Source organism: Perca fluviatilis, chromosome 22, assembly GCF_010015445.1.
Source record: "Perca fluviatilis chromosome 22, GENO_Pfluv_1.0, whole genome shotgun sequence".
NCBI lineage: Eukaryota > Metazoa > Chordata > Actinopteri > Perciformes > Percidae > Perca > Perca fluviatilis.
In genome coordinates, this window is record NC_053133.1 from 3,282,159 (window position 1) to 3,307,282 (window position 25,124).

At 44.1% G+C, this 25,124-nt stretch overlaps 1 protein-coding gene across 2 annotated transcripts; it reads left to right on the top strand.

The window, feature by feature from the left end:
- The first annotated feature begins 436 nt into the window (after positions 1-436).
- On the top strand, positions 437-24,679 carry jcada (junctional cadherin 5 associated a). Of its 2 annotated transcripts, none has more exons than XM_039790124.1 (5): positions 437-522; positions 12,481-13,028; positions 15,466-16,407; positions 17,184-20,761; positions 24,210-24,679. In XM_039790124.1, exons 2-5 carry the CDS (start codon positions 12,655-12,657, stop codon positions 24,242-24,244), a joined length of 4,929 nt encoding a protein of 1,642 aa, XP_039646058.1. In that variant the 5' UTR covers positions 437-522; positions 12,481-12,654; the 3' UTR covers positions 24,245-24,679. The 2 variants fall into 2 exon arrangements, with proteins under 2 accessions (XP_039646058.1, XP_039646059.1); XM_039790125.1 differs by lacking the exon at positions 437-522 and adding an exon at positions 582-857.
- Positions 24,680-25,124: the final 445 nt, after the last annotated feature.

Below are 25,124 nucleotides of genomic sequence, written 5' to 3' on the forward strand. Positions count from 1 at the left end.
ACTTTAAAATTCAAAGGCAATATTTAGTATATGAATGCATATAAAGACTACTGTGCATAAACATAAATAGGCTACAATAAGAGATGTGTGGATTTGATGGTCAGCTTACACACATTTTAATTCGCAAGTAATAAACCTTCATAGCTTGACATCAATCATTCTGATTACAGCCATAGTGCCGTAATTACAGCAGGCTCCGTCAGTTATATAATAATTTAATTCCAGTAGTCTGCCTAGTTAAGGACAAGATACATAGGCCTATAGATCTATAGACCGCCAGAGTTTGATTACTTTGTCTTGAAACGCCGAGTGTGAAGTGACCTTATATCGCTGAGCAGCATCCAGCTGCTGCCTGCCTGCCTCCCCGCTGGAGAAGAGGGATGTCTCCTCCGTGCTGTGCTGTAGAGGGGGGGGGCTGTTCCACGTTCCCCCAGCAGATCCCATTCCCAGCTCAGTCCGTCCAGAGCAGCGGCGGGGATGAGCGCTCGGGACTAGGCGGCAACGCAACGACGCATTTCACAGGTAACTGTAGGCTACTTAGGTGGAGTGGCTCCAGGTCGACACACCGACTTTCGTTGGAGCTCTGTGTGTGTGTGTGTGTGTGTGTGTGTGTGTGTGAGTGTGTGTGTTTTTATGTCCACGTCCCGTGCGGGCGGCTGAGGAGGCGAGCTGCTGCTGTGAGGAGTGCACGGAGGTTGAGAGTCGCATCTGCTCTGCGTTCAACATTTCCAGCGGTCCCTCAACTTGCCAGTCAAGCCAGCTACCGATCTCCTGTCCGGGCTGTCCCCTGCTTCCTCTGCCGGCATTAGAGGATTTAGGACCACACTGTGGCACTTTCGCGGACGCGGCGTTAGAAGGTGAAGGCATGGGAGGATGGCGGTGTTTATTTTTTTTTTAACTTGAAGCGTGTGTGGGGGCGACTGCCACTATCTGCGGACGCGCGCCTATCAGCTGAAGGTTAAAGATTGCCGATGGAGCTAACCAGGCTAACGTTAGCCCCGTTATGTGCCGTTTTGTCGGCTCTGGAAGAGAGGCCAAACTCCGTCCGAATTACGCAGCTTTATATGTCCTGGCTTTCCAGCAGAGATTTATAGCGAGTGGGACACTAATTAAGGACTTAAGTGAAATACTGCGGCCAAGGCTTGTATTCGGTAGGCATTCTGTGTTACTCCAAATAGCTATTACTTAGAGATACATTTTAAACTTGTAGAATTGCTTTGCCTTAAATTTCCTCAGTGGGATTCCATCCACAATGTGCTGTGATGGGCGACAGTAAGCAGTTAAGCAGTTGGAGTTATAAAACAGAGCCATCATTGAAATACAGTCTGTATAGTGGGTCATCCATCCGCCGAATTTAACCATGGACCTCTACTGATCCGTACAAGGTCTTAAGTCTTGTCGAAACAGGTATGCATGTGTTCCTTACTGTAACGAACCTTTAAACAGACTGATGTTTTAACGGGATTTGGCGTGGTGTCTCCCGGCGTCTGTGAACTGCGCGCATCGGGGCTAGGCTAGTATGCTACGGCAGCAACCTGCAACGCAACCAGCAGGGCTAGCATCATCCCAAACCTGTCAATCATTTCGTATAACGAAATGATGACAACACTCGGGACAAGGAACGCGTATCGCTCTCGGTTCTGCTCGGACGCTTAGGGACGCCAAATGGCGATGGAAATGAGCCGCAAACAGCCCTTGGCAAATGGTATGCCAAGTTTAGGTTGCTTTGATGTTTGCACGCTGTCACTTTGTCACACCTGCTGTTTGCATGATGATGGCTGCTGCTTGACCTCTCTTCTCCCCTGCATGCCTCCTGCAACGCTCTGCCTCACAATCTTGCATTATTTTATAGGCTACTGTCAAAACAGCCATCCTGCTGCCAGTTTGCTGAAATTGGTATGTTATGTGCTTAAGATTTACATTTGTTCTTATACTGAATGCTGAACTTAAAAGGTTTTACAGCGTTGTGATATTTAATAGCCTTCAAGACTGGATGGTAAATCACTTCCCTGCTCTTCACTCACACCTCGAATTATGTCACAGTGTTTGCAATTGCTTGATGGCTCTAATTTTAGAAGGTCTTGCACATAAATTGTTACTGTCACTTTAGGGACCTCTAGAGGCCACATTGATTGATTGAAAGCCAAGATTTCCCCCTAATCCGTTCAAGTGAAACATTAGTTATGATGTTGCTGCAGTGAACAAATGGATTGTCATCATCTCAAGTAGGTGTTTGTGTTGTTTTTCTTATTTTGTACCCATGTCTTATTTGGACTGGTCTGTCATGGCCTCAGGTCAGATTATTTTACGTTGCGTTGGTTATAGTATTTATGGTAGTAGTCTATTAACATTGCCCGGGAGTGATCCGTTCCATCTCGCCAAGACCTTTCATAGCTCAGTGAGCTTACATCAAAAGCTGTTAGTAAATGTCAGTAAAGAAGCATTTTTCCTGACAGTGTGCAGGATTTGCATTTCCCACACCAGCGCCAGAAAAAGGGTAAGGGAAAATCGTAGGTGTGTGTTGCATAGGCCCATGTGTGTTATGTGGTGAGTCTTTCACACATCCTTGAGACTGGGATGGTGTGTGAACACAAGGCCCTGATAGATGCCCTGAGGGGGCTGGGGAGATGGTGGGACGCGGAACATATTAAGAAGGGAAGCAGCTCATTAATTCTTTCCAGCAGCGGGGGAAAGGGTTGGTCAGCGAAACTGGAGGGGCCCTCCACTGCTATGAAATGAGTCATACCGGTTCAACTTTCAGGAGTGGTCCAAAACAGCCAGCGATAAGGGTCTGGAATAACTTCTTGGTGTTGCAGGCAATCCGGTCGTCCCAAGGCTAGACTTTCCCTTTTTCCAGTAATGCGTGTGCGCACTGCACTAGTTGTTTTTAGCAGGTTTGACAGACTATCTTACTCCCTCAGTCCACTCTCTGTCTGTTTTAAGTTTCTAGGCCAAGTGCATGAAGAAAATGAGTTGTTGTGCTAAAGCCAAAGCCTTTGAAAGTCCTCTGATGTTTGCCCGGCTACAGGGATCCCCTCGGAGGTCCTGCCTGATGTCACATGTGATGTCAGAGCAGAGGTGACGCAGGCAGGAGGAAGGAGGCCCGTGGATGAAGCCAGCCAGAAACGTGTGAAAGCTACTGACATCTGCCAGTGTGCCTGTAGAGAGTGAGAGCGCAGGGGCAGAGAATGTGAGGCATGTAACGCCATGGAGAAGTATTCAGTGAATATACTGTTAACGTCCTATCTGGATGCTAGCTGGTTGATGTTCATATGTGTGGCAGATGTTCGAGCTGCCTGCTTTGTGATTTCTGCATGTCAGTTTTATGCCAGTGCGGCGATTAAGCCCTTGAGATAACCCTGACCATTCATTTTCACTTGTTTACTGCTTTATTAGGGCTGCATGTTTTTTCTGTCGTCATTGCGATATCAACTGGCCCTAAACACATCACGAAATAAACACATCACGAAATAAACACATCTCGAAAGTGTTAGTGTTAGTTGTGTTAGTTGAAAGAACATATCAGGAGAAAACTGCACTTTTTAATGTAACTGTTATTCTTTTTTTAGTGGTGCCGTTTATATTCAGTTAAATGTTTAATTTGTTCAATAAAAGAATGTTGGAAATGATTTCCTTTCATTCGTTTAAAATTCAACGAGCAATTTGATGTATTTTAGCAGAACACTGAAAGCAGCTGAACTGAGTACGCTTTAATATCTGTTTATTTATCGCAAGTAGTATTGTTATCGCGATATTCAACAAAGTTATCGCATATTTCCCTCATATCCCTCACATACAGCCATAGTTTACATAGCACTTTTCCAAAATTACCAGGCCACACATTACAGTAGGGCTGGGCGATATGGAGCAAAATCAAACGATCACGTAATTTTTGACCAAATATCGATATTGCAAGATATTGTCGGGTTGACTATTGGTGCTTTCACAAAATATTTTTTACAATGAGATTTTTGATACATAATCATCAATAATGTGGTAAACAGCTTCAAGTGAAATTATAGAGAAAAAATAAATATTTTCTTCCCAGCTATATACTGACTATGTTTACATGTGTGCACAAAAACAAATCTGCAATTCTTCAAATGATATTCCTTCAAAATGTTTCACGACAGATTTCCTGAGAAAATCGAGTTATGTGCTTGTCATTATCAGTTTACAGAACGTAATTGTATATCACCGTATCTCGATATATGATTTTATCACGATATGATTCTATTGAAAGACGATCAATTCTCATGTTGAATTATTGATCAGCCCTACTTAACACACGTTATCTACAATGCGTGGGAGAGCCTTTTCATCCCACCTGTAATCTGCAAGACAACCATCTGTCAACGTAACTCTGCTGTTTCCACGTCCTATCAGCTGTCCATAAAGGTCCAATGTGTAGGAATTTCTCCCATCTAGCGTTGAGATCATATATCGCAATCAACTCTCTCGTGCCACGCAGTTCAAAGTAGGTATTACAGCTACGGTAACCTTCACGCTAACCTACGCCAAGAGCTTTTTCAATTACGCAGTGGAGAGCATAGACCTACTGTTACACGATCGTGCAATGAAACAAACATTTAGAATTCAGACTGTTATATTAACCTACCTGTCCAGGAGGTAGCAAGCAAATTCGGCGTCTCTTTCGATCCCCTTTTTCTTCATCAGGTTTTTCCATCTTTGGAAGGCAGCTCCAATGTTCACTCTTTTTTTCTCTTGCTCTTTTCAATATCCTTTTTGTTTTTCTGGGCAAAGAAGAAGAAGACTCCTGTTCCTGAAATTTGGATGTTGAATACGTGTGGTCCTCCCATGTTTCCTTCTTCAAACTAGCCGGCGCCGGGAAGCTACGATACCCGTTAGCAGCATTAGCAGCACCTGTGAGTTTATCATGTGACAGAGAAAACGTGAAAGGCGGAGCAGTATGTCCTGTATGTCCCTTACCGGCTAACGTATTTCAAGATGGCGCATGAATATGGAGCGTCTACCCCAGTTCATGCAAATGCATATGTAAAATTTCATGGCCAATAGGAATACTTGGAATTTATGGTGGTGGTCAATATTCATGAAAAAGGACAAGTTTGTGAACGGGCAACACAGATTTTGATAATGAACAACTAAACACGTTACACACTGGACCTTTAAATATCATGCTCTTGATGTGCTCAAGCTGTCCTGATGAGGCATACTCTCTTGGTTTGGTTAAATAGATTTATGTGGGATTGTTTATTAGTTTTCCTTCTATAATGCTATGCAGGAGGCATGCAGAGTTCATCTGATTAGCAGGAAGCCAGAGCGTGCTAACCCTTTGATCACTGTGTTTCTGGCTGATAAACCACGCCACTGTCATCCCTAGCAAGCCCCGGACCTTGACAGACACTAATTACAACGAAGCCAGTTTGGCATGCTCCGAAACAGCATGGGTTTGGATTATTTCAGTGCAGGTGATGCCGCGGTTGGATTAGCGCGCCTAATAACCTCTCCTTTATGTTTTGTTTTTGTTCCTCATATGACGTGATCATTTTCAAAGGTTGGCATGAGCTGTGCTGTTTTTGGAGTGCCGGATGCATTCAGTTGAAGGAAATCTCATGACGTCAAATCGCTACATTGCAGCTGAACTGAGCTAAGCCTGCTCTACAATGGAAACTGGGTCCGTTGGTATAATTACCCTCACATAGTCAGTGTCTTACTGGTTGCTGCACAGCTTTGCCTTGTGCATTAATTAGCTGTAAGCTATACTGCTCTTGTGCGTGAGCCAGTTGTTGTTGAACATTTTCTTTGGATTGAAACACTGATACTGCATTAGAAAAATGTTTGGCTGAACTACTTTTTTGACAGTCTGAAATGAATCAGAACCAAACCGTACGGTCTCAGGCTGTGATGTGTTGGAATATGGTGGAATAAACCCCCTCCCCCGACTCCCCATCCCATCCTGCCTTTGATTTCGCTGCCAGTGGAGTCTCACTGTAATAAGTTTAGGACTGAAACAATGCAGCGGGGAATATCTTAGCAGCCCACATGCTATTGTCCGTGAGCTGCCATTCACAAAAGCAAAACAACTGTTGCCACGGGATATACTCGGCAAAGTAATACAAGTGGGCGTTTTTGGCTAAACCTTTCTGCATGAGCTAATTCACAATGCCTGTTACTTTCTCTCTCTACGAGGAGGCCGTGGACGTTAGAGGAAGCACGTGGGCTGCAACGTGGTGATGAGCTCTCTTTTGTGATGGCTGTTGAAATCTTCTTTTTTGTTTCCCATCAGTTAAGCAGAGATTCACTTGTTAGTTTACAAACCTGTTGCAGAGATTTTTCACCTTTAATTTGTCATTGTTGCAATAGGTCATAATTGCCCTAAACCAGGGGTATTCAGCGTTTTTTAAGCCAAGGACCCCTTAGCTAAGAGAGAGAGAGAGACGGATCAGGGACCCCTATTACATATATTGTATAAAATTAAGTTGCATCTTAAACTGGACCTGCAAATAGTCACGCATTGCCAGACCTTCCTCCACAGCGATGCGGAAGAGGGTCTGGCTAGTCCACACAGCATTCCGGGATGGGAGAAAATTGTGCTCTGGTTTATTGGCATTTCTTTAAACCAATCACAATCGTCTTGGGGGGGCGCTAAGCGCCGGACGGAGCCACGGTGCCTCTGCAAAATAGCCTTGGGAAGGAACTTGTTTCCACTTTCCATTGCTCCGGTTCCGCCTGAAATTCCGTCGAATCCCACTCTTTTCGCCCAGAAGTCCGCTACCTTCTGCTTTCTTTGTGTTGGAATTTTAAACTCCAGTGAATTTGTGAGGACTATGGTTAACTGCTCCTCAGATCTCTGCAGGGTAAATCCAGACAGCTAGCTAGACTATCTGTCCAATCGGAGTTTTCTGTTGCACGACTAAAACTATTTACAATTTCGGAGTTTAAAATGCCAACACAAAGGAAGCCCAAGGCAACGAATATCCGGCCTAAATGAGTGAAATCCGGCGGATTTTCCCTCGGCAACGGAGCAATCCCGGAAGTGGAAAATCAAGGATTTAGACTACCCCTGCAGTAACTCTGAGGACCCCCCCTGTTGAAGATCTCTGCTCTAAACTGTAGTTGAATGTCTCCTGAGCATAGTGGGATTTCTCTGATGGATGGAGAGTGTCCAGAGGGCAGATAGCTCCCCAGATAATATGCCCACACTTTATGTTGCTGAGTTACAGTCTACCTGAAGTGGAGAACTTTGTGCTTTCTAGAGGTCAGTGTGTTTAAAATATGGCCCGAGGTTGTTTGACTGTTTATTCCTCTGGCACCAGCCAAAAAAAAACGGCCTCCAACTTCTTTCCCCCCGGACAAACCGGGAGCCTGCAGAGAGCCTGATTGAAAACGTTTGCGACACCGTCGGCTCTGCTCCGTCCCCACCACGACGCACTTCCTCAGGAAGAGAGACAGCCCCTCTGCCGGACACGGTGATGTCACATAGATAAACAATCTGTGGACCGTTGCTTTGGCTGAATGTGATGGGCTGTCCCATCCCTGAGAAAATCCCTGTGCGTGCAGAGTCCTCACAGATGCAGGCCAGAGACTAGCCAAACACACACCCACTAGGGTCAGTTGTTATAGATCCAAGGAGACTGGGAACAATGTAGTGGAGAGGTGCGGCTCTTGTGGAACATTTTAGGAAGCAGGCTAATGGTGGTTTTTGGTTCCAGGCTCTGGCGTATGAGATTTCTTTTGTTGTGGTGTGTTTTTTTTTATGCTGGAGCCTGTTCAACCTAGATTTGTTTTGGTCCGTAGTTCTTCACTTTTAGGAGGGATGTGCTATTTTAACACATCGCAGTGTCTTCTTCAGGACGACTTCTATCACTCTTACTTAATATGTTTTGACCACAGTGAAAAATATATTCTCTTATACAGTATATTTCCATAGACGCATATCGATAAAGTTTATTTACATACTTTGTGACACATGCCTGCGTTCTGGACTATTTACGAACACCCTGAAGCTGCACTTCTGTCCTCCCCGAGGCCTGATCTAGTTCTCTGTCCTGCATTGTCTGCAGTGGTGGCATGTAACTAAGAACATTTACTCAAGCACTGTACTAAGGTACAAATATTGAGGTACTTTACTAGAGTCTTTTCTTTTCACGCCACTTTCTACTTCTACTCCGCTACATTTCAGAGAGAAATATTGGACTTTTTACTCCACTACATTCATCTGTTACAGCTTTAGTTACTAGTTACTTTAGTTACTCCACTACATTCATCTGTTACAGCTTTAGTTACTAGTTACTTTACACATTCAGATGTCTGCACACTAAACACATGTAGTTTATAATGTTTTATTCTAAATTAAACGAAAACGATGAGACCATTAAACACACAATTGTTTGGATCCTTTACACTTTCTACAATGGGAGGAGAGTTCTGCTTTAAGTACTTTTACTCTTAATACTTTAAGTACATTTTCCTGATGATGCTTACATACTTTTACTCAAGTAACATTTTCAATGCAGGACTTTAACTTGTAACAGAGTATGTTTACAGTGTGGTAGTAGTACTTATACTTCAGTAAAGGATCTGAATATTCTTCCATGGCTGATTGTCTGCCACCCATGCTGTCCCTCTGCTCCCCTTCCTCCACACCTTCCCGCTATGCGCCCATCTCAGTTGGGCCATGAATAAGGAGCTGACACCAAACTGTCAGCCTGCAAGCCGTCATGCCCCTGCAGCCTGCAGCTGGTGTAGCCACCAGTATGGGCACAGGCTAGGGCTCTGCAATTAATCACAATTTTAATGGCGATTTCGGCTCCCAACGATCGGAAAAACTGAATAATTGAGAAAAACGATTATATATCACATTACGTTTTGCAAGTAAACTCTTATTTTGTCTTGTTCAAATGGGAAAAGTATCAAGGGAAGTTTTCACAGTTCTAGGTGTTTTTTCACTGTTGACTTGTTTTTCTTTTCACGCTTTTTTAAGTTCAGTAATTGCAACATCTTTCCAAAAGTCAATGAGTAATTGTGTCAAATAGTCGGGATTTCAATAGCGACCAAAATAATTGTGATCATGTTTTCCATAATCAAGCAGCCCTAGCACAGCCCTGCCTAGGTGGCCTAGTGGCAGAGCGCGTGCCCATATATAGAGTCTCAGTCCTTGATGCGGAGGTGGTGTGTTTGATTCTGATCTGTGGCACTTTCCTGCATGTCATTCCCCCTCTATCTCCCCTTCCACGTCTAAGCTGTCACAGTAAATGGCAAAAAAAGTCTTTAAAAAAATAAAATAATGCTTGTATCAGTTTTTAATAAACAAGCCCTGGCCTGGCCTTGACAAAAGTTCACTGACCCCAAAGGCGGCGGTCTTACATCTTTCACTGTGTAGTAAATGTAAATGATGTTACAGTAGTAGTGTACAGTGGCTGATTAGAGAAAATGTGGAGGCTGGTTTGAGGGTCGTCTGTAGGGAAACGCCAGCCCCCATGTGGCTCTTTTTTATTTTTAGCTTACTTTGCAGCACATTTTATCCATAAACTGTATCATTAATTTCTCTCTTTGAGTGAGCCGTGTCATTAAAATACAGCAGATCCCCCCCCCTCCCCCTCCCGACCCCCACCCCCAATTTTGCCAAATTCAAGAGCCTGTAATGCCAGTCGTTTCCACACAAGAAGGCATTGTTGCGAAACACAATGTTGTTGTGTTTAGGGGGATGAAAGCCGGCCATTGTTGCATACCGCTGCTTGAATCCGAGGTTTTATTTGATATAAAATGGGTAATTCCATTGCGTAACAGCATTAGCAGTATTTAAACAGAGCTTGTCATGGGAAAGGAAGGAGTGGGGGTGGGGTAGTGGTGGTTTCCACTGAAAGCAGGCAGGTTACTTACAGGAGGATATGCTCACTTTTACTGATGATGGAGATTATCCTCATGTAGTGATGACACCAAAAGCAATTGCCTCAGATTAAAGGTTTAGCTAGATTAGACAGCATATGGATATGTATTTAAAACAGGTTCATGTGCAGCCATCATAACAAAAGTGAATTATCATATTAATTAACATAGCCCTTGACCTAAGGCTCACTCAATTACTGTAAGCCTTTGCCTGGTTGGAGGGATAGGCTTTATCTACAGGAAGACAAAGGGTGGTGATACCAATCTGACTCCGATCTCAGAGTCTGATATGGGCTGTAGGGAGACTTCATTTAAAGTGTAGAAGAAACATTTTAGAGAAACATTCTTGTTCTTCACAGGAGTTCGAATAATCTTTAGTGACAAACGACCACAAATATTACCATCTTGGGTTCCATTTTTTTCCGGCATTTACAGTACTATGTGACTTTTTGAACACAATCACTGGCCCATTGCCCATTAAGTTCAACTACAGTTCATGAAATAACAGTCAATGGAAAACTATGTCCCTCCCAGGTCCGCATTCTCATTTGGAAGCGAATGAAGAAAACCAAAACCCATCTTTTGTTGGAACATTGTTCACATGAACCTCCCTACCAAACTCAGAAGTAGCCTCTCCTTGAGGGGATTACTCAAAAATACGCAAATGGAAAGAGTTAAACTCGACAAAAGTATTAACTGGGTAAGCGCCAAGAGTCAATCCTCCAAAACTAACAGGTTTAAGGTTTTAAATGAAGAAGATAATCGTATTAGAGAGCCAGACATACAAAGAGAGCGGCATTTCACGGTCTCGGATCCTGTTAATCACCTAGTAGGCTATCCTAGGGTTCAGGTACAAGGAGGTGGGGGGGGGGGGAGAAGAAAACAGAGTGGGGTAGTGATGCTGCCCTCTGAGTCAGGACCCCTTTCATAGTTGGATTTTGTCATCTCTATGGGACTACCATGGCTAAACAAATGCTAAGAAGCAAAACAAATGCTAATCTGTTTGCAGCTGAATACATTTCGGCAAGGCTGTGTCAGGCCGTTGGATTTTCAGAACTGAAAACAAGCAATTTGGCCATGCCATTAAACGATCGTAGTGTGATTGGCTTTTAAACTGTCTGAACAGCATTTGATTCTGGCAAGGAGTCTCACACTGCTGTTCCTGAAAGCCATTTCTTATTAAGGACAGCCAGGTTGTTGGCAGTGTGCTCCAGTGGAGAGTATTGAATGAGTGGGCTGCAGCAGCAGCAGCTGTCCTGTTGACAAGGCAGCAAGCATGACTTCATCAATGGCATTACATCATGAGCACATGCACCCTGGGTATCATTAGTGCAATTCTTCATCAGTCCTTGATACTAATACCTATGGTCATTTTTCTTTCTTTCTGCAGAAGGCAAAAGTCATTGATTTTACCTATACAATCTTAGTAGATTATTAGACTTTAGTCAGCGGGGCGATCACGTAAGGCTTGTAGCATGCGGACGCACCGAAAGTGTTGTTGTCATTACTTAGAATTCCTCACGGGGGCGACAGAAACTACGCACTATGGCTTAAAGTATTATGTCGTCTATAAAACACAGGCAAATAGTGAAGGATTTCCATCCCGTCATTTTGTGGCTTGTTTTATCTCTCCAGACAAAAAAACGGATCATATTTCATTGACTATCATAGAGGACTAAGAAAACCATCACAATTCACATTTGAAGAGCAGGAACAATCAAATCTTTGACATTTTTGCCTAAGACAAATTACATAACCGATTGATTTTCTGTTGATCGATTCATCTGCTAATCATTGGAGCTCCACACACACACACACACACACACTAGAAGAGGGGGCAAGGAGCATGTTGAATCATTTGTTTAGTTCCTTTCGATTTTGATTAGTCTGTACTTTTTATATTGATTTCAAGTGTGTATGTCTAAGGATTCAGAAATGAAGGTAGTACTGAATATAGAAACCCTCATCCAGGGCCAAATATCTTTCAGGTCATATAGTTGAAATTTTTTTCTCATCCCAGAAAATATCTTTGACATGAAGAAAAGATGTCAAGAGAGAGGATGCGGAAGGGAGCAGAGAGGAATACAATTCCCCAGTCGCCTCATTGATGCAAAACATGAGCAGTGTTTGGCTGCTAACAGCTCCCTTACAGCCTACTGTATGGAAGTCTACAGGGAGCCCACGGTAAACAGTGACATTTCACTGCAGCACCAGCAGCCTTCAGAAACTCTTGTTGCCGTTGAACATCATGCTATTTAGGGTTTCCTTGTGAGGGTGTTTGTTTACCTCCCCGTCCTCCTCAATTCTAGACATGGTTGTGTTTGGCGCCGGTGATCTCCGAGTGAGATGGAAAGAGGGTTGTTGCTAGGAGGACTGAAGAAGAGAGGAGGGAGGGACAGGCTGCCGGAATGGCGGGTGATCTCGGTTTTGTCGTGGGTTTTCGGGGGTCTTTTTGGTTTGTTTTTCGTCCTCTCAACTGTCCATATGAGTTGGGACCCTTGACAAAAAAACTGGACACGGGTAGCGGGTGTAATGGTTTTAGCGTCACCTTCTTTTCTCTGTCTCTCTCCTTGTCTCCTCATGTCGTCCCCCTTCTCTCTCTTTCCCCAGTGATGGCCTCAGCTGCGCAGCTGTGCCGGTGATCCTGCCGCTGCACGTAGGGAAGAAGCAGAGACGCCTTGACAACCGACCTACCTTCCTCTCTCTCTGTCAAAACAAAAAAAAAAAAGGCGGAGAGAGGAAAAAAAAAGAAAAGAAAACACACCAGCATAAACAAATGCGACCATGTACAGCGTGGAGGACCTCCTCATCTCTCATGGATACAAGCTGCCCAAGCATACCACCTCCTCCTCCTCCACCCCTACCCCAGCCCCCGCGTCATCGTCCCGCCAGGCTCCCTCGTCCTCGCCGCCGTCCTACAGCAAACACCATGAAATCCTGGAGAACAGGCCCGGCCCCAGGACAGTGAACGGGTATGAAAGAGGTCCCGGGATGCCCTATGGCAACGGTGGTGGATCCAGGCAGCCTCAAGCGTATGGCAGCGGCTGTCCCAACAACAACAACGAAGCCAGGGACAGAAGCTTGTCCAGGCGGGAGGGCGAGGGCCGGGGCCAAATTGACACCCACTCCTTGGGAGAGTCGCTGACCTCAGACAGCGGGTAAGACATAGTCTGTGCTGTACCTTGAGAACAGGTGATGTGCTTCTGTCTGAGCGACCTGTTTGCATGCCCTGTCCTGCCTATGGTTGTCCTCAATCTTTATTGATAAATGACACAGTCATTCATTGTTATGGTGCTTTGATGGAGCAGATTAATTCAATTAAATACCCCATCAAGCAGTTTTGCATGGGGATTTTGCTTGGCAATCTTAAATCGAACTGGCTAACACTGCTGCTCAGTCACTCCTGCCATCTCTCTGTTGCGTCTGTATTTCCCCTTGTGTGTAACTTCCTCTCAGTTCATCTCCATTCCCTTTTTCTCCTCTTCCCAATCAAGTCGTGGGCAGGGGAGGAGGGATAGTGTGTGCTGGAGTCTTAATCTGCCACATGGGACCTTGGAGTTGTAATCAAAACAGCTTTGGGGTAAACCAATGTGCCCCATTTGAGCATGCCCATTCTTACACACACAGGTTGCCAGGTTAGTCAGATACCTTTTCTACTCCCAATCATAACTAATATAACCTGGCTTCCACTGTTTTTTAAGTATTTTACCTGCTTATATAATGCATGCCCCATCAATAATACAGGATTCATATAGGGTGTATTTAAATATGTATATGAAGGATAGGCTATATTTAGCTTAGTCTGGAGTTATGCAATTGAAAGCCTCTTGGGTAGGGACTGCTAGAACGTATCATATTTCCAGAGATATCGCCCGGCTGCAGCCAATCTGTTTTTTCTTGAAAACAGGATTGTTTAATTTGCCTATTTGCACCAGTTCTGGGAGTTAGTGTGCTGTAACTGAGACAAAGTCAATACAGCTGTTCCAATGTCCACACAATTAGACAGATTTTTCCCCTTTTTTTCTTGCGTTTTGTTAGTCTGACTTTCTTTTTTTCCCCTAATCCTTTTTGCCACCAGCCAGTGACATAGCATCTGAAAATAGTCAAATGACCTTGAATAATGCCAGCGCTTGTGTTTTTTTCCTTCCCTTTTCCGTTTTATTTTTTGAGACCATTAATCCGCATTTTCGTGCCGCTTCTTTGCCAGTGCTATCAGAGCATTCTATTGGGAATGTGGGAATTGCTAAGACGTATGTTCTGCGATTTCAGTTATTTGTTCATCCATTTTTTTTTTCTCTCATCGAAATCCATTTTGCCTGGCAGCTTTAGTTAGATAAGGAACAGGCCTATCTTGGCACTCCCATTAGGCAGTGCTACTTAGACTCAATTAGGCTAATGATGGTAACTCATCTTACGTAAGATGCCCTCAAATTCAGCAGATTGGCATAGCTAGCCCCCCTTCCCCCAGCAAACATCTCTGGACAGTGATGATCATGGATGGAAATGTCAAGGACACTCAGTGGCCTGGGCCTCGAGGGGGTGTACACATGTGCTTGCGTCTGGTTTGCGTTGTCATTCAGTCAGTCAGTCACTCCACAAATAGCCTAAAATGATCAGACTGTATGCAGAGACCCATTGCATCTTGTTGTAGCCCATCAGGTCTGCCATCGAACATCCTCTCCGAGATATAGTGGGAGTTTTCCTTAGACTGGTTGAGAGAATGCTGCTCATTTTCTCAGATTAGTAACGCAAGAACAGTGCAATACAAAGATTGTCAATGAAACGTCCTCTAAATTGTTGATCTGTCTTGGAGGACATCGGGGACTAACAGCCACAGTGTATCATTGTGTAATGTGTTCATGATGCCCCATAGAAAATCCCAATTACTAGAGACTGCACCTCTACTCATGGTCATTTGTCTCCATCTAGTGGGAGAAGCTTTCTTTTTTCTTGAACTGTCCACATTGTAGACTGTTAGTGGTTATTTTCCTCTTATCATTTGGACATTATCTATTTGTTGGCATTTGATGATCCTAAACTATTGTATTTCAGGGTTTTGATTATTTTAATGCTTCAATGTTTCAAAGTGCTCATAACTTTGCTCACACATGTTCAGTGTGAGTAGCTTACCACATTGCATCTCTAAATAATAGAAAAAATAGATTGGGTTGTGCTTAAAACAAAGTAGTTTGCATGACACATTGTCTGCCAATGTCTGAAGGCAAAAGTGTTTATAGCTGTTCCAAACGGCCATACTCCAAGGCTGCCTGCCATCCTCGATCAAAAATATGGATAAAAGTAGACACTTTGGCTCAGTCTTTTATGGAAGTAAATTATAGTGTCGAAGACAAAAAGCGACAGAAGTAATCATGTAAAGAATGGAAAAAAAGAGCTTTCAAACCTCACTTGCCTCTGCACACCTGCCCAATCGCTGTGTTAACTGGGCTTGCTTGTCAGATTGTTACAAAAACCCAATTCTAATGTAGGAAACGTGTAGGGGGAGGGTGTTTCAGACACTATTTGACCATCCAACAAGCACTTTGATTTAAGCATTTAAGCATATTGACACCTTTATTTGCGTGTGTTTCCGCACAGGTTCTGTGATGGCACCAGAGGTCCTCAGTCACAGTCCAAGGATGTGTCCTACTGGAGGAGACGAGGCCAGGACTTCGCTGTGCTGCTGGACTATGCTGACCTCAAAGAGCCCCATGGAGGAGGCCATGTGGGTTACGGAAGGCCAGAGGGGTCTCAACAAGCAAGAGGCCAAGAGTTGTCTGCAGAGGAGCGTCAGAGGGCAGCTCAGGAGAGGCAGCGCTGGGCAGCCCAGGCCCAGGCTCAGGTGCAGGCTCAGGCCCAGGTCCAGGCTCAGGCCCGCTCTAGAGAGAGGGAAGCTGCTCTCCATCATTGGAGGATGGCGAGTGAGAGGAAGTGCCAGAGCCTGGGGACAGATGAGTGGCGTCCAGCTGTGAGCTTTGGCCGCCAGCTTTCACAGAGTGAGGGTGAGCGTTGGGCACAGGAGCAGCAGCGGCTCCAAGCCAGGACACCAGAGGGTATGGTAGTCCATCCCAGGACCAAAGCCAAATCCCAGTCCCTGCCCAGGATGCTGCAGCCTGAGAGCCTGCAATATGTGGACATAGACTCGTCCGGCCTGGAACTGTACAGGCGGGTCAATGGTCACCCACTGTCACACCACGACCTTTACAGGGCACCCCGCTGGCCGGAGAATGGCAGGCCGGCTAGCGCCAACCAACTTTTAATGACACCAAAGCCCCGCTTCACCCGACCCCCCAGACCTCCCTCTTATGAGATGCACCAGCAGATCAGGGGAAGCTGTGAGATGTTGTCCGGGAGAGACTCAGTGATTCCTCAGGCCAGGGACAGAACTCCACTTCCAATATCAAGGACAGATGACCCTCAACTGGACTATTTTACACAGGACTCTGGACCTCCAGGATACATCCCTCCCCCATCATATAAAAGAGCTCCTATAATGGGAATCGGGCGCCGGGGATATGGTGAAATTGCTGTTGACTACAGGTAAATCACTACAGTTTTCCCTTTTACATTAATTAGCTGTGAATTTAAATTTATACTTTAAATTCAACACAAGAGCGAACCCTTGGTTTTACATTAGCATTATTATCTGGTTGGACTTATTCAAGAGGCTGCAATGTAGTAGTAGTTTAAACATGAGACTAAAATAATTCTTTATTTTAACGTAAGAAATGTATAGCTCAGAGTTGCAGAAAGTACAGATCATCCACATATACCAAACATTTAAAGATTTTTTAATACAGTTAGAATGTGTAAGAATGCTTTAAAGGACATTATCACTGAATTTGAGCCTTTTAAATAAAATTTGGCCTGTAGGAAAATGTACTCAATGTTCATGACCACAGATGAAACAGCCCCTTAATCCTATATGCCATGTCACACCTATACATCTCGAATTGTACAAAACTTTTAAGTGTGACAAAGCACGAGACTACTATATTTTTTATATGTAAGGCTCAAGCCAGATTGTGACAGATTTCTTTGAATGGGTTTTACGTTATGCAATGACAACAGAGAGGCTCACGATCTTTTGTGATATTCATTGATAAATGTATCTCTCCAGTGCAATGAAATTATTTCTATGTTGTATTCTGAAATTGAATGCCAAGTAGTTCTTAACTTGCTAAACGCACCTGGTGTAGATCAATATAATTAGGTTAACATCACTTTAATTATTATAACTGTTTGTTTATTCCCTTTTGTCTTGTTGAAGTCATTGTTGCTTAGATAAAGTACAACTGTATTTTTTCTACTCCTAGGTACAGAGGGGATGTGTACCAGCAGATACAGGTGGCTCCAGATGGATCTCATTGGTTCACCAGACATCCAGCCTGTTCCTGGCCGGATCCCCAGAGAGAAAGGAGCATGTCCAGCCAGAAGCAGCTTTACCCTGTATATACTACCAAGGAGCGCCCTGGTGGAGGGATCCAATATATCCCCTTTGATGACCCCCGCATCCGCCATATATCCTCAGCCTTGGGTGGCAACTCCCTGACGGATGCTGACAAGATCCGGCACATCCGCAACGAGCTTCCCAGCGTCACCGTGTCGGAGCCTGTATCCAACGACAGTGCCTTTTTGCCCCCGCCATTGGGGCCTTTCATCGCTGCCAAACTGGCCGATGATGTTAACCAGACGTCTTCTAGCAACTTTGACAATGATAATAACAGGTGGCACAGTGATTTGCACAAAGAGGCTGTCGATAACTTCCCAGCAACTGACCAAAACTGCAACAACAGATATCCCAAAAACCAACGTCCTCCTTCATCTCCCTCTTCAGCCTTCCAGGCCCCATTACCAAGATGTTCTTCTCGCCAGGGGTCCAGCTCAGATCAGGTCTTTGCAGAAACCATCACACAAGTGAAGAAAATTGTCCCAGATTCAGGGCCAGAGAACACTAAGAGAAGAGTGAGCGAGACCATCTTCTGCCTTGTGTCCGTCCCTGTTCACACACCGACTAACATTAGCAAAGACTTAGCAGCAGATCAGAACAACAATGAGACAATAGCAAGTCTGACTGTCACCAACACAAACACTTTCGCTGTAGGCCTCAAAGAGAGCCCCAACGTACGGAGCAAGTCAGTGAATGAGATGCCCATCCAACACCACTACTCTCACTTTCACACCAGCAGCATGTCCTCAATGAGGAACTACAAGAGGGCTCCTCTAAGGAAGGAGATAATAGATGCCTGGGCCCTTCAAGCCAGTGAAGACAAAGAGTTGTGCTATGCTGGGTCCTGGCCTGGAAACCAGTACCGAAACCAGGAAACACAGACTGGCTCACCTTTGACGGTGGTGAAAATTTCAGAACCTCAGAGTCCCCCTGGCGGACAAGAGCCTGCTCAGTCTGTCTCGGACACAACCACAGACAGTGGTGTCGGGACAGACAGTAGCTCCTCTTATGGTTACCCCATGGCAGGCCAGAAAAACCTTCATCCCTCCAGCAACAGCGCCTTCTCCCGTCTTAGCCTCAGCCCAACACAACCGACATCCCTTCTACCCTCTCAACAAGACCCATTCTCCCCATCAACAGCCCAGGATCAGGGAGAGCAGCCATGTTCCCCCAGGAAGAGCAACTCCAGTCCTCCGGAGAGTACAGAACAAGTGAGCTTTGGGCAGTTTCTCTTAAAGCCAGTGAACCGACGACCCTGTGATGCCATTGGTGAACTGGAGACCATTAATAAGGAGATGGAAGACACAATCAGCAAGAGACCCAATGTGGGTCACTGCATTGACGATCTAGATGGGGTGAATAAGAGATTAGACCGGTTTAAATCAGGAGCACATTTCACTGCTGGTCCAGAACCAGGCAGGGAAGCAATCAGTCTTCCACCAATGCACATAGAAAAACCCAACAACATAAAAGTCAGATCAAAGTCCTTTGCTTCTACCGCTGATCTAGACTCTATGGACATGAAGAGTTCTTTTTCCAGACTACAGGCTAACAACATATCACCAAAAAATGAGCTATCTATACTCTCCAACCCAGGCCCCAGAGACAGTTGCCTCCTGCCCTCACTAGCCCCACACAATGAGTCAGACCGGCTCTATAGACAGGACATCCCAGTGCCTCAAGAGTCCTTGCTGAGGGATGTCGGGTTAACCGTTTACACAGAGACTCCTGGTGGTCCTGGGGAGCCAATGCAGCGCTCACTCTCAGTCCCCCCTCCGCTCGATCATAAGGAGCTTAGTCAGTCAGTGCAGCTCTCGTGTGAGAGCAGGACAGCACTTGTTAAAAATAGTGGTAGCCCCGAGCACAATTCAAATAAAGAGCTTCAAGCTGAGGTTGAGACTGAGAGAAAGGCTAAATCAGACAATGTTCCACGATTCAGGGGTGAGGTGAATTTAAGCATCTATAGAACCAGGAGTGAAGGCAGCAGATCACCTCAGAAAGAGGTTTCTCCACATATCACCAGGCTGACCAGGGGGGTTTCTTTTGTGTTGAAGGATGATGATGGCAATGGGAGATACGCCATCTCTGAGCCTCTGACCTACAAGAATGAGTCAACCATTGCAGATAAGCATCTAGAGAACTTACTGATTCTGGAGAAAGCCAATTCTTTACCTGCAGAAGACCTCAGCAACCTGTATGAGGTTAAATGCGCAAAAGGTATCCCTGAAAACGAGTCCATCGAGCAGAGGGCTGCCAGAATTCTGGGTATTGCTGTTCCAGTGGAGGCCTTGGGAGTGGCTGACAAACAGTGCGAGGACAACCAGGACGATATGGATACCACTGTAGTTGATAAACTACAAAGTCCAGGAGAAGAGACACAGCAGGTGATAGGAGAGTGTGAGCAAGTCAAAGATGAGTCCCTTGTCCAGGGAGCAGAGACAGAGGAGGTTAAGGGGACAGGCTCAGTAGTGGACCACGAAGAAGAAGGAGACAGACAAAAGCACAGCAGCAACCACAGCGATAGTGAAAACAACGAGGATACTGAGATTCAGTCCCTGGTGGTACTGGATCTGCCCGAGTTCCCACCTCATAAGCTTCCCCTATCCCTCCCTGTCACCCCTGATGACGAGCTAGCACTTAGCATGTGCAGTGTGGAGAGGAGGGGGCGAGGTGGAGCATGCAAACTAATCGAATCCCTGCAAGAAAAGCTAAACTCCTCCGCTTCTTCGTCTGCTTCATCCCTGGGCAGGTCAACCCCAGACAGAATGGCCCGTCTGAAAGAGCTGGACTCAGTGTCTCGAATAAGGCGCCTCAGCCTCAAAGGTTCAGAGTCTGGAGGAGAAGTTGATTCTGAGGATAGGGATGGTGACAGAGAGGAGAGCCAAGTTCAGGAAGTAACAAAGGAGGAAGTTGTAGAGCAACGAGAAGAGGAAGAGGATAAGAAACTGGAGGAAGAAGGAGGGAAGAGGGAGGATAACCCAGAAACACATGACAAGTTGGGAGATCCTGAAGAAGATTGTAAACCTAAAGCAAATGAAGGGATATGTGAGGAAGAGCAAAGACAAGAAGAGGAGGCAGAAGAGATGAATGTTGAGATTGCACTAAAAGCGGAAAATGAAGGGAGTAAAAATGTAGATGGTGAATTAAAATCGGAGGAGTCAGAAGGAGAAGTGGAGCTTGAAATTGTGGAGGATGGTAAAGAAAAGCCTTTGGCGGAGGTAAAAGATGGACATAATACAGCCGAGATCAGCAGAGCTGAGGCGACACAAGAAGCTGGCAGAGAAAAGTTGCCCAAACCAAAGCAGCGCACCAGGCTGCAGAAGCCTCCTTTGCTTCCTAAACCTCGCAGCGTTCCCAAGAGAGAAATAACGCTGCCTCTGAGCTTCAGCACTGGGACCTGTGGTCCCTCCAATATGGAGGATGAGGAGATGCTCTCTGTCTCAGGTGGGTACGGAGGAATTAAGAGAATAATCATTTCACATGCTTTTTTTGGCCTTTAAAGTGAAGCAGCGTCATTCTATAATATGGATATTAGCTATGTACAAATGTGTATACATGTGATTGTGAATCTATAGTTAAAGGGATAGTTCAATGTTTTTGGAAATATTATTTGCTTTCTTTCTGAGTTTGAGTTGAAACGATGTAAAGATCCATCTGCAGGGTAAATCCAGACAGCTAGCTAGACTATGACGTTTGAATCGATTAAAAATCAATTTAAATGTGCAAAGATAGAAAAAAAGGAATCGCGATGCAACAGCCTAGGGTGTCGCTACGTTAACATACAGCAGGTAACGTAAGCCTACCATTAGCTAGTAACATTAGCTGGCTTAATGCTGACAGCTAAACGGTGTAAAGTGTGACTATATTTCACTGGGAAGGATTCCAACAGTGGGACTTACAACAGTCTGCAGGTAAAGACACATAGGAGACTAGCTGCACTTTGAGACAGTGTGGACACTGCCGCTGTTGGATAAACAACAGTGGTGGGAGTGTTGCGTTTGGGTGTTGCTCCGTAATCTTGTGTTGTGTCAATGTTGTTGTAAAATACCCTTCTGCCATCTAGTGTTTCTTCTTTTTGTCATGTAACAGCAAATGACTGGTGAAAAAACGTTGTGGTTATAAGTTATTGTTATTACATTTTAAATAAGTTATTTAAATGTAACCATATGGACTTAGCAATAAACCAGCATTTCTTTAATCTTTAATTTTTTTGTTTGCTATTTAAGATAAAATACTATTTCAGTTGCACTTCTGATAAGAGGACACATCTGCTGTTTTGCACAGTTTATACAAATAAAGAATATGTTTCAGTCATTTCATTTTGTTAAAACAAATAGTGAGAAAATCGCATCATGAACTTAAAATCGTGATTAGTATCGAATCATGAGTTGAGTGTATCGTTACATCACTAATTGATATCCAGATTTAGGTGTAATTAAACTTTTTAGTGGTCACTTCTTATTCTTTCATGTTTTGTTAAAAACCATCTTCACTACTAAACCACATTAGTTGTTTGTAATAATCCGCTTAAGTATACAGTGCACAGATCATGTTAAGCAGAGATAACTAAGGATCTTAAGTTTCTGTATGGGAGGGTATGAACTGTTCTGCACTGAAGCGGTGCAAAGGCTTATGGGAAAAAAATATGTGGTGAACGGTTTCTGTCCTAGTTAAAGTGTGTTTTAATAATGTTCTGTTACTGTTTTGGGTGTGCATTTATATTATCTGGGTTTTAGTTTTGGTTGATTTAGTGTTCATGTTGATCTACATTTATTGTTGCACCATAACCGAGACCCGGGCAGGGACTGATGGGGTCTGGGCAGGGAGCCAGGGTAAAGTCACTCAGATCCATGCAGAGCATGTTGGAAATTACAATCTATGCATTGTCATCCTTTCTGTTTTACTGGAACTAATGTATTGAATACATTGTTCTTAAAACTATACTGTTATAAAGAAAAAAACATATTTAAAAGAATGATTCCTTCTTATAGTTTTGGTAAGTAGAGCCTAGTGTTTCATATTTATTATATTTTAACAAAAGTATGTGATTTTTTACTAATGACTACTAATGTAAACTTGATTTACTGCTCTGTGTTAATACAACTTCACCTGTTAAGTTTCACCTTGTGTAAAAACTTAAACGGTTTAAGGCAACGGGTTTCCACGCAAATTTCTAGTAAAGTCAACTAATTAGGGATAACAGTGTATGTGCATTAAGTGCTTAGCTTGAGTGGGTATGTGGTTTGCCACGTTTAGCCCCAACAAAACGTAGCAATAAGGTTTTTTTAAACTGAAACGGGGTTGCGTTGAACACCCTGTTGTGTGTGCAAGCGCTCTGCCTTTTTATTACCACGAGTTTACAGACACATCTCTGCTGATTGGGTATCACCTGTGACACAGCCAATAAACCAGAGACACACCCACCAAACGAGAGGAAACATATCTCATAACTGTTGCACGCCGTTTCACACCGTTCCAAGAAAACATGCCGTTCAATGCGGAAACCGTAGAAAAACGGTGCACACCGTTTTGAGATAGGTCTTTGGACTGAGCCAGACGAGCTGTTTCCCCATGGTTCCATAACGTTATGCTAAGCTAGGCTAAACATGTTCCAACTCCAGCTATGTACTTAATGCACAGTCATGAGACTGGTTATCTCATTGTCCCTTCAAAGCACCTTTTTTTTAAGGGAAGGACCCCTAACTGAAAGAGAGACGGAGCTATATCTATATATACATATATTGTATAAAATGAAGTGGCATAATAAACTGGGCCTACAATTACGTGTAGGGTGGCCTAAAGCCTTTATACATACCTTTTTTTGTATAGAATACTAAGCTAATAATAGCCTTAGAATATTTGGCATGACTTGATAAATCATGTTTAATTTTAAACAAACATACTTGTGGCAGAGTGAATCCTTATTATCTGTATCTATGGATGGCTACATTACCTATAGGCCAGCAAGCAGTGGGGATTTATATTTCCTAATAATATGTTGGATTCATGTTAAGACTTTTTAGTTTATTTTTTTTAACAATCAAAAATTAACAATAATTTGGTGGCCTCCCTGCATTGACTCTGAGGACCCCCTAGGGGTCCCGTACCTCCTGTTGAAGATCCCTGTTTTAAAGGTTTCCTGAGGAGTTTCTTGTAAACAAAGTTATTGTTTACATTCAGTGTTATTCACCAACTAGTCCCATATCCACGACGTTCCACTTCCGGGATTGCTCCGGTGCTGCCGGAAGTTCCGCCAACCGGATTTCCCTCACCTTCCTCTTTCTTTGTGTTGGCGTTCTAACCTCCGGTGGATTTGTGAGGACTATGGTTAACTGCTCCTCAGATCTCTGCAGGGTAAATCCAGACAGCTAGCTAGACTATCTGTCCAATCTGAGTTTTCTGTTGCACGACTGAAACAACTTTTGAACGTACAGTACGTTCAAAAGTTGTCTGGATTTACCCTGCAGAGATCTGAGGAGCAGTTAACCATAGTCCTCACAAATCCACCGGAGGTTAGAACGCCAACGCATTGAATGAGAAGGTGTGTCCAAATTTCTGGCCTGTACTGTACACATGTTCCACCAAAACAAGTTCCTTCCAGAGGCTATTTTGCAGCGTCGCCGTTGCTCCGTCCGGCGCTTAGAGCCGCCTGTGACGATTGTGATTGGTTTAAAGATGCTATGCTGTGTGGACTAGCCAGACCTTCCTACGCATTGCTGTGGAGGAAGGTCTGGCAAAGCGAGACTACTCACCAACAGGCATCGTGTGAATCCTTGAGCTTAACGCTCCACAGGGTACCTTTAATTTCCACCTTTGTAAGGGCAAATAAAATCGTTCTGACTTGTTTTGATTGTGTTGTCTCACCTTTTCTTTCCTCTCTTTTCCTCATCAGACTCCTACGACCCCAGTCGAGTGGAGAGAGTGTAACCTCAGTGGAAATCTGTCTGTTCTCAAGTTAACAGCTTTTTCCCCAACAACAAAGGCTTTCATCTCGCCTCACCGCTTAGTCAGCCGTGACCCCTCCAATATTGTTGCGCATTCCACTGAACTGACTGTCCTGGTGCTGCGAGAGCATTTTCTACAGCCAAATAAAGGCCCCCGCCGGTCCTAATTCTCCAGGCCTTTTCAACCTCAGCGTCCTCGTCCTTCCATTCTCTCCGCCTCTCCAAATGTTCGTTTGCTCAAGCAAGCGGAGGACTTCCTCCTTTTGAAGTTGTCTTTTTTGGGGGGGATTTTTGGAAAAATGCATGTCATTATTCCCGTCTGCACTTGGGTTCCTTCTCGAGCTTCGGTGTTGAAAAATGAATGTAAAAGTGCTTCTGCTCAACAAACATAAGAAATGTAATATGTAAAAAAAAAAAACAAGATAGCAACAGTATTGCATTACAATCAGTATTAACCTACACCAAATGTAAATAAGAAAGAGTTATAACATTTTATTAAGGATATAAAAATAATCAATTAAAATCATTTAATTGCTGAAGAAATGTATATTTTCTTATCTATGTTAAGAAAAGACTAGATTTTTGAAAGTGTGCTCCTTGGGTGTATTACTAATAATGAACCCCCCTGTTTATTCTTATACTTGTGTGATAGAGAATGTACTCAGAGAGCCTGGATTGCAATTAGAAACACTGTGGTCTTTGAATAGTTTCACTATAAGAGCAATATCGTCGTCGTACGCGGGACATCTGTGACATGATTTGAGAGTAAAGTCTCCATTTCAAGGAGCTGATCTCATTTAAACGTCTCGCTTTAAAGCTCCGCCTTTTGGTACAAGTGTTAGGTTTGCACTGCTGAGATTATT

Bases quoted from the DNA above. Each gene is read 5' to 3' on its own strand.
- jcada (XM_039790124.1), top strand. From the start codon at position 12,655: ATGTACAGCGTGGAGGACCTCCTCATCTCTCATGGATACAAGCTGCCC. The intron at 13,029-15,465 runs GTAAGACATAGT...GTTTCCGCACAG, and splicing joins TCGCTGACCTCAGACAGCGG to GTTCTGTGATGGCACCAGAG. The intron at 16,408-17,183 runs GTAAATCACTAC...TTCTACTCCTAG, and splicing joins GAAATTGCTGTTGACTACAG to GTACAGAGGGGATGTGTACC.